General features: G+C 40.9%; 1 protein-coding gene across 1 annotated transcript in view; it reads right to left on the reverse strand.

Moving 5' to 3' along the window:
- Positions 1–13,551, reverse strand: part of LOC121871192 (trithorax group protein osa-like) — a 101,794-nt gene that overhangs the window by 77,923 nt on the left and 10,320 nt on the right. The window contains exon 2 of the mRNA XM_042373365.1: positions 1,271–1,792. Within this exon, the coding sequence (XP_042229299.1) occupies positions 1,271–1,792 (522 nt within the window). The remainder of the gene's footprint in view (positions 1–1,270; positions 1,793–13,551) is intronic.

Here is a 13,551-nt window from a genome sequence, read left to right on the forward strand (position 1 = left end):
CACACGTTCGCCAGGCTCCCTCTTTCTCTCCTCCCACAATTTACCAGCTGTCCATTTCCCAAAGATATCCATGTGGAAGTTTTCGCCAGACTAACGTACGCTTGCCTCCTCTCCTCCGCGTGACGTAATATATTGTTAGATTACTTCATTTTGATTTTATGAAAGCCTACGCCAGACGGAAGATCGCCAGGTGTGTGATAATTACGTGGGATCCAGTGTTGTGCTGCATGTCTGTACATTATTCATTTAAAAACGACAAAATCCACAGGAAAATAACAGAAGTGTGTACCTCTTCCCACACACACACACACACACACACACACTGGACCATCACTACCTGACACTACCTGCGGTACTTACCTTGATGGCCACTATTAACCTGTTGACCCTCACCTTCACCTCCAACTGTAGACACTATCCACGCCTGTCCACTCCTGTACTCTCTTCTCCACTCCTGTACACCCCCGTCCACTCCTGTACACTCCTGTCCACCCCTGTCCACTCCTGTACTCTCCTGTCCACCCCTGTCCACTCCTGTACTCTCCTGTCCACTCCTCATGTGTATATATAAAGAGGCTGAGAGAGCGTGTGGGCCGTGTGTGTTGGAGGGTCTGTGTCCAAGACCTGTTTGTATAAGATATCAGTAGTAAACAGATTTTGCGTCTTTTGTCGTGAAATTAGACAGAATGGGGAGTTTATATGAGACGACGTGAATGATGAGAGGATGTTAGGTTAGGTTAGGTTGGGCTAGGTTAGGTTATGTTAGGTTGGGTTGGGCTAGGTTAGGTTAGGTTAGGTTAGGTTCACCTGGTCAGTATCATTCAGATGGAAGGTTTGACGAGTCTGAAGTTAGGTTGTTGACACATACACCAGACCGTTCTTGTCCTTATCCACTCCAGCAGGCGGTGAAGGGTACAGAGGTGTCCCAGGGGTGTACAGTATACTGCCGCCCTAGGACAATGATGTTCACTAACGACACGTGATTAAGTTTTCTGAGACATCACGTGATATAGTGTATCTATACGTGTAAAACAGTTAATTACACAGGAGAATGTAACACCCCTACCCCTCCCTCCACACACACACACACACACACACACACGCACACACACACACACACACACACACACACACACACACACACACACACACACACACACACACACACACACACACACACACACACACACACACACACACACACACACACACACACACACACACACACACACACACACACACACACACACACACACACACAGCTACTCACCCAGCATCTTGGACAGGTCAGCGTTGTGTAGGTCGGGGTTCTCGTCTGCCAGTTTCTTCCGTTCAACTTTGGCCCAGACCATGAAGGCGTTCATAGGGCGCCTGATGCGCTGCTCCTTGCGGGCCTTGTCCGCGGCCCCGCGAGACGCCCCGCCGGCCTCCCAGCGAGCCCCGCCGCCCCCACCAGGGTAAGGCTCTAGCCCCCGGGGGTGGTGGTGTTGCTGGTGTTGGAGGTGGGGAAGGAGGAGGGTGGGGCCATACATGAGCCCACCACCGTGGCCGCCCCCGGGGTGGATAGACCTTAGGGAACACTCCAGTTGCCCACCCAGCCCACTCGTGTGATATGATCCACCCATCAACCCACTGTGGGTTGTGTAGTGGGGTCCCCCTCCTCCCTCACCCATGTGGGCGGTGGTCATAGGTGTGGGCGTGACATTGTCGTTGTAGTCCAGGTGGGCGTGGCTAGGGGAAGGTGTAGCCACACCCACCGCGGGCAGACCGAACCCTGCCAGGGAACACTCGCCTGTGGGAGAGATGAAATGAAAACAAACAATTTTTTTATATTTTAGTCAGAGTAAACAATAAGATGTGGTGGTCGAGATGATACAGTGCTCGACTCCTGTCCAAAGAATCGCTGGATCACACCCGGAGTATTCTCAACCCCTACCTTGACAGTTTAGGAAGTGGTGGTGGTTGAGTGCAGTGCCGACCTACTATCACCTTGTCGCTAACGGGCCCTCAGGAGCATGGAGCCAACAGTAAACATAAATATTCAACAGTAGTGTAGAGAAGAGGAAACAGTACACAGGATTCTGTTGTTTATGAACGTGCGCGCGTGTGTGTGTGTGTGTGTGTGCGTGTGTGTGTGTGGGTGTGTGTATTGTTATTTATACTTCCATGTATGTATTATTTTGTCTATGTATATATGTATGTATCTATCAATCAATTTGCTTGTCTGTCTTTCTCTCTCTCTCCCCCAACCTAACCTAACCAAACCTAACCTAACCCAACCTAACCTAACCAAACCTAACCTAACCAAACCTACTTGCTTATCTCTCTCTCTATCAATACGTTGCACCTAAAATAACTCTAGGAAGACAATATAACTTCCTCCTGTTTTGCCATATCGCTCCCACCATCACACTGCCCACCCCCCCCCCCTAGTGTCGAGACCTTTGTGGATATTTATGTACAGTGAGTCATATTGTCACCATAACACACTACACTATACCTTTACAGTGTCTGTTTGGTTCTTAAGTGTGAGCAAAGACGAGAAATAATGCAATCAGTCAAGTCAGTTTGCTTCCTCGTCTTGTGATATTTAGGGTTGGTTAGGTTAGGTTAGATTTGGTTAGGTTAGGTTATTTTTGTTTATGTTTTTGTCTTCTGGTGTTATTTGACCGTGAATTGTTGTAGCGTTAATTTAAAAGATATTGATTGGATATTTAGTTATGCACGTGATAGTAATATGTGACAGGAAATTACCAGTCTGTGTTAATTTATAGAAAAAAAATCCAATGATGGAGTGTGTATCTGTGTGTGTGTGTGTGTGTGTGTGTGTGTGTATCTATGTGTGTGTGTGTGTGTGTGTGTATCTGTGTGTGTGTGTGTGTGTATCTGTGTGTGTGTGTGTGTGTGTGTGTGTGTGTATCTATGTGTGCGTATCTGTGTGTGTGTGTGTGTGTCAGCTCTCAATATGTAAGGAAGATTTAAGATAATAAACACAACTATTTTACTTTCCATCACAAAACACCACTACAAATAAGTTCCTCATTTTCCTGACACTAAGCTCACTTCTCTGACACTAAGCTCACTCCTCTATCACTAAGCTCACTCCTCTATCACTAAACTCACTCCTCTATCACTAAGCTCACTCCTCTATCACTAAGCTCACTCCTCTGACACTAAGCTCACTTCTCTGACACTAAGCTCACTTTTCTGACACTAAGCTCACTCTTCTATCACTAAGCTCACTTCTCTGACACTAAGCTCACTCCTCTATCACTAAGCTCACTCCTCTATCACTAAGCTCACTTCTCTATCACTAAGCTCACTCCTCTATCACTAAGCTCACTCCTCTATCACTAAGCTCACTTCTCTATCACTAAGCTCACTCCTCTATCACTAAGCTCACTCCTCTATCACTAAGCTCACTACTCTATCACTAAGCTCACTTCTCAAACACAACAGTAGACCACCAACAAACTTTAACTCAATAGATTTTTAACCAATGAACAAAAATACTCCAATATCGACCTGAAATTGAAACACTTGACCCCGGATTGACCTCCTTAGTGTTGTTGATCATGTCTAAGTGGATGTAGTTTGTGCTTATTTTATTTTATGTTAATTTATGTATTGTGATAAAGCTGTTTGAGTATTGTTTTATTGCTGCTTACGACATTACAGTACAATACACACACACACACACACACACACACAGAGGAATACACAGACAGACAGATAAAGTTACAGCTAATCAGACTCTTAACAAGCACAATTTAACTCTCTACCAATTAAGGTGTTTTGACCACAGTGGTACTCTAACGCCGTGAATACAGAAGACAGGAATGCAGACCAGCGTGTAGAAGGAGGACAGATTTACACACCGTCTACTTTCTTAATATACATAAAAAGAGACAGAAATAGACGGAATTCTAGGTAACTTTTTTTTTATGCATTTTATTTTATTTTTTTTGTATTTATCCTTTTTAGAAATTATACGATATGTAAACTTTGTAATCATAGTTGAGTTCAGTTTAAACTACAGAATTAAGGTTTTAGGTGTTTATTAAAGGAAAGATGTGGGTTATTTAGGTCGTGTTCACTCTACTCTTTAAGAATCAGGCCCTAAATAAAGCCCTAATATTCAGATCTTTCTAAAATAGTCGCGTTTAATATAGTCTTCAGAAATCAGATCTAAAATAAGCTTCTATAAATATAAATTAGAGTATTCAGAATATTCTAAATTAGCCGCGTTTAATCTAGTCTTCAGAAATCAGGCCCTAAATATCTCCTAATATTCAGACCCAAAACCAGATCCTGAAATATTACCCTCAGACTATTCTCGTACCCAGATATCAGACCCTGAAATAAACTCTTAAATACTTCTCATGAGCTCGTGCTGGGACATCAGATGGGAGATGGAGGAAGACATGAACTGAGAAATACATGTTTCTTACCGCTGTGTCTTGACATTTGTGAGAATTTGTAGTATTTGTGAGTGGTAAATGAGCTGTTTGGTAAGGGGGTCGGGGAGGCGGACGACACCAACCTTATTCTGCCTGGAGATATACTGTTATGGTGTGTGTGTGTGTGTGTGTGTGTGTGTGTGTGTGTGTGTATATATGTACCTGTATGTATATGTGTGTGTGTTCGTACGTCACTCTAGCTGTCCACATATATGTATGTACATAGGAACAGCTCATATTAAATCATTACTGGCTCATGAAGATGCCAGAGGGGCCATCGGCACTCTTGTACTAACCCTTAATTAGGATGCAAGGTGAGGGCTCCTTACCTGTGTAATGTGATGGGCCCAACAGTATAGCTACGATCAATTTAATTTAATGAGTGTCACCTGTGATAAAAATAAAGGTATTTAATTTGCCTCCCTCATGTCAATGTGGTTTAGGGAATTAATTATCTTTCTTTCTTTCTCAGACATAATGTACACACACACACACACACACACACACACACACACACACACACACACACCTATGATTGAGGTGATTGGTATATGAGAGGTAACTATGCATAGGACTCAGGGATATGTAAATTAGTCTTCTTGTTCTGCTTCGCTTTGTTCTTCTTGTTCTTCTTCACTTTGTTCTTGTTCTTCTTTTTCGCTTTGTTCTTCTTGTTCTTGTCATTCTTGTTCTTGTTGTTCTTCTTTTTGTTCTTGTTCTCTTTGTTCTTGTTCTTACATAAATCAATATCTGAAGGTATAGTTTTTTCGCACATATGCATACACAGGCATATATATACACACACACGTATATAAACAAACATATATACATACACACGCATACACACACGCACAAACACACAGATATATAAATGCACAATACACAATCACGTCTCTCTCTCTCTCTCACAAACGACCATATGCGGCAGAAATCATTAAGGGAGAAACGTACATACACTGCCCACCCCACATCACCTCCAAGTGGCTGTCACTCACACGAGTATCAAATTAGGTAACTAAGTCGCTATAACCAGGCTAGGAATCCCCCCCTCCCTCTCCCTCTCCCTCTCCCTCTCCCTCTCCCTCTCCCTCTCCTTTTCCCTCTCCCTCTCTCCCTTCTTCCCTACCTCCCTCTCTCCTTCGATCCCTCCCTCTCTCCTTCGATCCCTCCCTCTCTCCTTCGATCCCTCCATTCCTCCCTCCATCCCTCCTTCACCTCACCTTCCTTACCCTTCCTCCCTCATCACCAACCTCTCACCTGTTCAGATAATACTAATTACTCCAGGTGTATTGAAGGTAAAAAAAAATAGATGATACTAAAATTAGTTTGATTTATATGTTAATTGGTTTGTTATTTGTAGTGAAGATGATTCAACCAGTTAAGGAGATTCTTAGAGATTCTTAAGACAATTTATTTATTTTTTCATCTTAACTTTACGAATTGAATTTTAATTGGTGGATAATTTAAGGTGTGAAGGATATTGTATTGTAGGCCATTTTTTTCTTATTTTCTGAGAGAGAGAGAGAGAGAGAGAGAGAGAGAGAGAGAGAGAGAGAGAGAGAGAGAAATTAAAGTATAGGAATCTACCCGAATCGAGGAGACACTGAGCAACATTTTATGCAAAGAAGACGGCGGACATCATGGCCTTACCCCGAGTGATGGGAATGCGAGGAACGCTTTAAGGGGCCGACTGTAGTGTACACATGCCCTTGCATTATCTCATTATCCGGTCTGTCAAAATATTGGTGCTGGGAGCCGAGCGAGATCGTTATCAGGCATTGAGATCACTAGCGAGGCAGACGGATAGACGAGGTGAAGCTACTGAAGGGGATGGGGGATAGGGAGGAAGGGGATGGGGGATAGGGAGGAAGTGGGGTGGGAGGAGGAGGATGGGGTAGAAAGAGGAGGAGGAGGAGGGGATGGGAAGTGGGTGGAGGGGGGAATGGAAGGAGGAGGATGAGGAAGGGAGAAGGATAGAGGGGGATGGGTAGAAAGATGAGGAAGGGGAGAAGGAGGAGGAGGGGAAGGAAGAAGTGGAGTGGGAGGAAGTAGGAGAGAGATAGGGAAGAAGAAGGGGAAGAGGAGAAAGGGAAGGAGAAGTCAACCATGACCTAATTTTTTTTTATGAAACTCTTAAGTAAATTCACTGTGGAATCCAAAGCCAGAACACGAGTACTTGTTCCCCATTAACTGATAAGAACCTTTGTTGCCAAGACCAGGTTAGGTTAGGTGAATGAGTGAGGCATCGAACATAACACTAACCCTATGTCGGGGAGAGAGAGAGAGAGAGTCTGTGTGTGTGTGTGTGTGTGTGTGTACCATCCGGAGAGAGAGAGAGAGAGAGTCTGTGTGTGTGTGTGTGTGTGTGTGTACCATCCGAGAGAGAGAGTTTGTGTGTGTGTGTGTGTGTACCATCCGAGAGAGAGAGAGAGAGAGTCTGTGTGTGTGTACCATCCGAGAGAGAGAGAGAGTGTGTATGTACCCTGAGAGAGACAGAGAGAGAGAGAATGCAGATGTGAGATGACTTGGTTTCTTAAAGATTTCAGTCATTTGTGATGATGCAAGGTATCCGACCAGGTGACAATTGAGTATTGTAATGTGCATAGCTAGTAAGTGCTGGGAGAGAGAGAGAGAGAGAGGTGAGATAAACAGTGAGATCAAGAAACAGAGAGAGAAAGAAAGAACAAAAAAGAAAGAAAGAAAGAGAGAGAGTTAATTCCAATAAAATAAAAACAAAATAAAAGAGAGTTAAGCCAAGCGAAGGATAAAACAGTATACTAAAAATATTCACCCAGACATAAACACACACAAGTGAGTCTCGGAGCTAAACGAATTCAACTTACGAAGCTCCGAGATAAGCCCCGAGACCTCAACCAAGAAGGGACATCACGACCACTCATCACATTAAGATCTCTACTGGCTATAATATTCCTTAGGGATTCTCGTCTCTAAGGGTGGGGGCCCGCCAAGGGAGGTGTCTAAGCACTGTATTGCCCCACAGAAGATGAGGTTTAGTGCCGTGACTGGGTGAATTCCAAAGGGGTTCGGTCTCAGTTGCTAGCGTTGTCGACATCCCAAAGGAAAATGAGATTTGCTACCGTGCATACACCTAGATACGAGCGGTTGGGGGTGGGAGGGTCGAGTGGGTAGTGGTGGTGATGGTGGAGTTGGTGGTGGAGATGGGTCGAATAGTGGTGGTGATAGGTCGAGTTGGTGGTGGAGATAGGTCGAATAGTGGTGGTGATGGTGGAGTTGGGGTGGGTGGGGGTAATGATGGAGAAGACTACTGTAGATAGGCAGAAAATCGAAGATGAGAATAGGGATAAGGATGGTTAAAGAGAGATGAAGAAATGGATAAAGATGGAATGGAGATGAAATAAGGATAAGTAAGAGATGAAGGAGATGGGAAGAGAGATGGAGTGGAGGAGAGGAGAGGAGGGGGAGTAATCTGGGGAAAGTTTTAGGGAATTTCTGGAGGATTTCTAGGGAGGAATCTAGGATAGGAAGGGGGGGAGAGAAGAAGGTATTGGGGTGTTTTTAGAATGGTAGATATATACTTGTCTTTCCCTAGGAGGTGAGGGGAATTTCTTGAAGGAAGGGAAGTTCCAGGGGGCGTTAAGGGGGGTTGCTGCAGGGTAGGAGTAGGCTGGGTAGAAGGAAGGGGAAATATCCTTCTGCTGGAGGGAAGGGATCACAAAACAAGTACACAGTTAACAAACACAACGAATAAATAAATAACAAAAACAAACGAACTACCAAAGACAATAAAAAAAAACGAGAAATCCAAACACTCCTTGAAAAGATACGTAGTACATGTAAATAAAAACAGAGGAGTGAGAGAGAAAGTTGTAACATATAATAGTTTTAATACTTTGCCTGCTGATTATCTGAACGCACCGTCCTCACTGCTCGACTTATATCCGTTCTCTCTCTCTCTCTCTCACTCTCTCTCTCTCTCTCTCTCACCCTACCTGTTTCTCCTTGCCTCGTTGGACAGCAATTTATTGGACTATTAATGTTTATGTGATTCTTATTGGTTGAAATTTCTCCTCGTGTGTGTGTTTTAGAAATCATTAAAGGATCATGTGAAGATTAGACACCCCATCTTATATCATCCATTTTAACCTCTATAGATTGCTTTAGGGTGTTTAATCATCAGGTAAAATAATCTGGGGTGTTTAATTTTCATGTTATCTTTATTGATTTATATCCTCAATTCTATAGTTATCTGTTGCAATGTGTTTATAAATAAGACATCTATTTGTTTACATTATTGACCAATCACGGCTCATCATCTGTGGTTTGCCTGATGTATGATAATTATAACTCACGTACGATAACAATGTATGTTATTTTTATCTACACTGTACGACATTCTTGACTCGTATGTAAGATCTTTTAATTCAAAGTCAATAACAATGATCAATCCTTCATTTGTCGATTTGAAGAAGAGTTTTAACTTATTGTATTGGGTTTTGTAGAATTTTGTAGTGTATTTTACCTCGTAGAACATTGAGGGAAGGTTAGTAGATAATTATGTAGATGAGACTTTGTACTGTAGAGTTGTTATACAGTTCTAATAGAGATGCAATGTTTATATCATCATCATCATTATTATCATCATCATCATTATCATTATCATCATCATGTTATATCATAGCTAGCATGAGTATAAATAGATACATAGATAATCAGATGGCAACACACACACACACACACACACACACACACACATACAGACATAATCATATTGTGACTGACAGACAGACACACAAATAGACAGGTAGACAGAGAAATAATAATAAAGACGTAGACAGAGAAAGGAAGAGAGAAACTTGAGGGTTTATGAGTATTAAAGAAAACATCAGTAAAATAGGTTGAACTCTCTCTCTCTCTCTCTCCGTCTCTCTCTCTCTCTCTCTCTCTCTCTCTCTAGTTCCTTCATTCCCTCTCCTTCGTCTACTCCTTCCCTCCCACCTCTTCCCCCCCTTCCCTCCCACCGAGAAGGAATATTCAAGCTATACTGACTCACTATAACTTAATCGTGAGTCATTTAAGAGTCATTTGAGTCAATTTAAGTCTTATAAGTTCAATTAAGAAAAAAACCACAATGAAAAAAAAAAGTATCTAGCTACTTTTTGTATGAAACAATATGACACAACTGACGGAACATTCTGACAAACCTTACTGAGACAACGGGAGTAATTATTGATCGTTTCGTAATTTATCGTACCCATCCAGGAAGATATTATTGTTTTCTGTGTACCAAGTAAATGCTATATAACTTTGCTAAGGAATTTATAACTAAAAGACTGGTTAATCCCATGACTAAAACATCGAATGGCATCCAGTAATTGGCTATTCCACGGTTGTTTAGAATAAGTTATGATAGTTAGTAAAAATAGTCATAATGGGAATGTTATAATACCATAACTATGACATTTCACATTATTTGGTGGCATAACCTGTCAAGCTGGTATACAAATTTAAACTCAGGACATAGAAGATCTTGCTCAAATTTTATGCCCCACTAGTAGGGCATACACCATCAATATCAGTGTACAGAAGGGGCATCATCTACCACCACCTTATACCATTTGGAGGCATGGATGACAAATTGGCATACACCACCAGTGTCTTGACGGATTGGACCTCTATTGGCATTCCGTGTCAGGTGGTAGACTGCATGACAAATTTGGCATATACTATCACAGTCATGACAGATGATTGACAGACCAGTGACGTGATCTGAATATTGAATTACTGTATATATCTATAAGTTACCATCCTGGGTGTGTTTTCAAAGAGCGTCAATTGTATATTATATTTTGAGTAAATATGGTGTATTGAGAGAGAGAGAGAGAGACAGGCAGAGACATTCAGACAAGGAGACAGAGATAAACAGACAGATAGACAGACAGACAGACTATAACACCACACTGTCAAATTAGCTCCCACTATCTCTTTCAGCTCCCTCCCTCCCTCTTTCCCTCCCTCTTTCCCTCCTCCCTCTCTCCCTCCCTCTTTCCCTCCCTCTCTCCCTCATCAACCCCCGTCCACATTCACTCCAACATTAGTTGAACCTTAAGGAACCACTAACCGGGAGAACCACTTAACCGGGAAGAACCATTAACCGGGAAGAACCACTTAACCGGGAAGAACCACTTAACCGGGAAGAACCACTTAACCGGGAAGAACCATTAACCGGGAAGAACTATTAACCGGGAAGAACCAATTAACCGGGAAGAACCACTTAACCGGGAAGAACCAATTAACCGGGAAGAACCACAATGAATGACTGACTAACTGGAGGGGTGTGTGGGGGGGTAGTAGTGGTTAATGACTCGTTACACCAGTCTATCAGTCATTAAAACTGCCTCATTAGCCTTTTAATGAGCGAACAATTAAGATATAAAGCTTAAAGAACTGAACAAACGTGAAAAGTTAATAGATTGGTAACTTACATAGGTGAAGATATCAAATGAGTTTCGTCCAGTTTCAAAATATTTCGTTCCTGGTTTTTTAAAGAAGCTTAAGGGAATAATTACATTGAGTGTGGTTAGAATTTTTCGTTTTTTTTTTATTTATTTATTTTATTTATTTATTTAGTTATTCACCTTGGTTTAATGTGATTATTATGTAATTTTGAGTACATCTTAGTTTTCTTGAGTACTATGGATTATACACTATGAGTAGGATGTTTTTGTCCCCTTGAGTACGATATTTTAGTCCTTTGAGTACGATATCAAGATTCAGAGTAGGGTATCATAGCCACTTTGAGTACGATACCAGGTTTCTGAGTAGAATGAATTAACACCATGAGTACTAATATATCTTAACCTCTTGAGTACAATACCAACCCTACGAGTATAATGATAACTTAACCCCTTTAAATATAAAGACAAACCCTTAATAATGACCAAAATATAACCCCCTTGAGTACAATGTCTTAACCCTTTGAATACAATGAACTTAAATTTTAACACGTGACAAATACACCAACTCAATAATATATTAAATTAATCTAACACCAAAAAAAAATTAATAATTCACTCATTAACTTCAAATAATTTTGTATATATAAATTTTAAAAACTCGTAAAAAAAATCATATGATCCTAAAATTAAAAAAAAAAATATTAACTAATTTTAGTCATTTTTATTGACAGTTAAATGTTGTTAGTAACTGTTGTGTTGTCTCAAGAGGGCAAAGAGGAACAGTTACCAGTTAATGTCCGTAGTTGTTGTGTAGTGACTGTCAGAGTGGAAGGGAGGGAGGAGAGTGGGGGGTAAGAAGGAGGGGGAAAGAGAGAAGGAAGGAGGGAGAGAGAAAGAGGGGGGGGGGTACAGAAAGGTAGAAGAGGAGAGAAGGGGAGGTAGGAGAGAAGGACGGAAGAGAGAGAGACAGAGAGAGAGATTGAAATTTTAGCAAACTAAGTAAAAAAAATCATTATCATTTATTTACGCTTTTATTTAATTGTCTCTCTAAGCTTTTATTTATTACTCTGATATATTGTATTTTTTATATTATTCTCCTTTATTTTGTTTTATATTTGTCGTAATTAATTATATTATCTGTGTTTTATATATTTTATTAGGCATTTATTCAGTCTATCTAACTAAAGGTAGATAATTACACCAATAATCTCCAACACTAACATAATCTATATCTAATCACCAACATAATCACCAACACCTAATCACCAACACCGAATCACCAACACCTAATCACCAACACCGAATCACCAACACCTAATCACCAACACCTCATCACCACCATCTCCTCCTAGGTAATAAAACTCAACTCAATTTGTCAAATAAAATCTTTTAAAAAAAACATCCATAGAAAAAAAAAATACTAATCACTAAACATTTGAACCATTCCAGTGAACGAGGCTAGTGAACGAAACTCTCTGGCGATGAACTAAAACTTCTGGGTTACCTGTGGTGTTACCTGGGCGTTACCTGTGGGTTACCTGTCGAGTGGAGTAATCAGGAAGGTGTGATTATCGCCTCTGGTCACCACAATAATCTTTTTTTTTATTCACCCCTTCCGTCACATGTTTCCCATTCTCTGTTTTTTTTCTAACTTAATTATGCAAATTTATGACATGATTGAATTTTTTTTTTTGGGGGGTGGGGTGTGTCAGGTGTGCGGGGAGGAGATGTCAGGTGTGTGTGGGGGTGTGTGTCAGGTGTGTGTGGGGAGGTGTCAGGTGTGTGTGTGTGTGGGGGTGTCAGGTGTGTGGGGGGTGTCAGGTGTGTGTGTGTGGAATGAATGACAAGAGGACATGATTGGGTGGATTGGTAACTCTGAGGTGTTGTTCACGTCATACTTGTCGTCACGGATACGTCATACCTACGTCACATAATCCACGTCACGGACAGGTGTTTACAGTAAAAAGAACGTCACATATCATTACCTATACGACCTCTATCTACGTTAATTAATACACGTATAAATCCTGATCTACTTTCTACCTAATATCTCTTTTATTTCCTCTTTTATTTCTTCTTTCTTCCTTATTTTCTCTTATTCTTGTATTCGCTGTGTCACTCCTTCATCTTGTGGTTTAGGAGTCCATGTTTGACACCACATTTGACACCATATTTGACACCTTGATTGACAACATATTTGACACCTATAATAGCAACGTTGACTTTAATCACTTCACCAGTACACCTCTCTCTCTCTCTCTCTCTCTCTCTTCGTCATTCTACATTCCCATTCACTATCAACATTCTCCATTCAAACTCATTCACTAAACAATGTAAAAAAACAATAAACATTATTATTCACTCATTAAAAAGACATTTATACATTATTACTTATATTTTTCCTTTAAACACATTAGATAATTTCAAATATTTACACTACCTGTCTCCAGTAAACACACATTATATCGAGTAAATGTTTGTCACTAGTTTCATAATGTTTTGATAATGTTTGTATTAGGTTTATTGATTTATGTTGAATGTTTTGTGTAGTCACTTGAGATGTTATTATAAACACTTCAAACATCTACTGTATACAATATGTGTAAAAAATATTCCTCCTAGTAAACATTGAGTCTATTTACCTTACATATTCC

This window comes from Homarus americanus, unplaced genomic scaffold, assembly GCF_018991925.1.
Source record: "Homarus americanus isolate GMGI-L3 unplaced genomic scaffold, GMGI_Hamer_2.0 scaffold32583, whole genome shotgun sequence".
In the NCBI taxonomy this organism is placed as follows: domain Eukaryota; kingdom Metazoa; phylum Arthropoda; class Malacostraca; order Decapoda; family Nephropidae; genus Homarus; species Homarus americanus.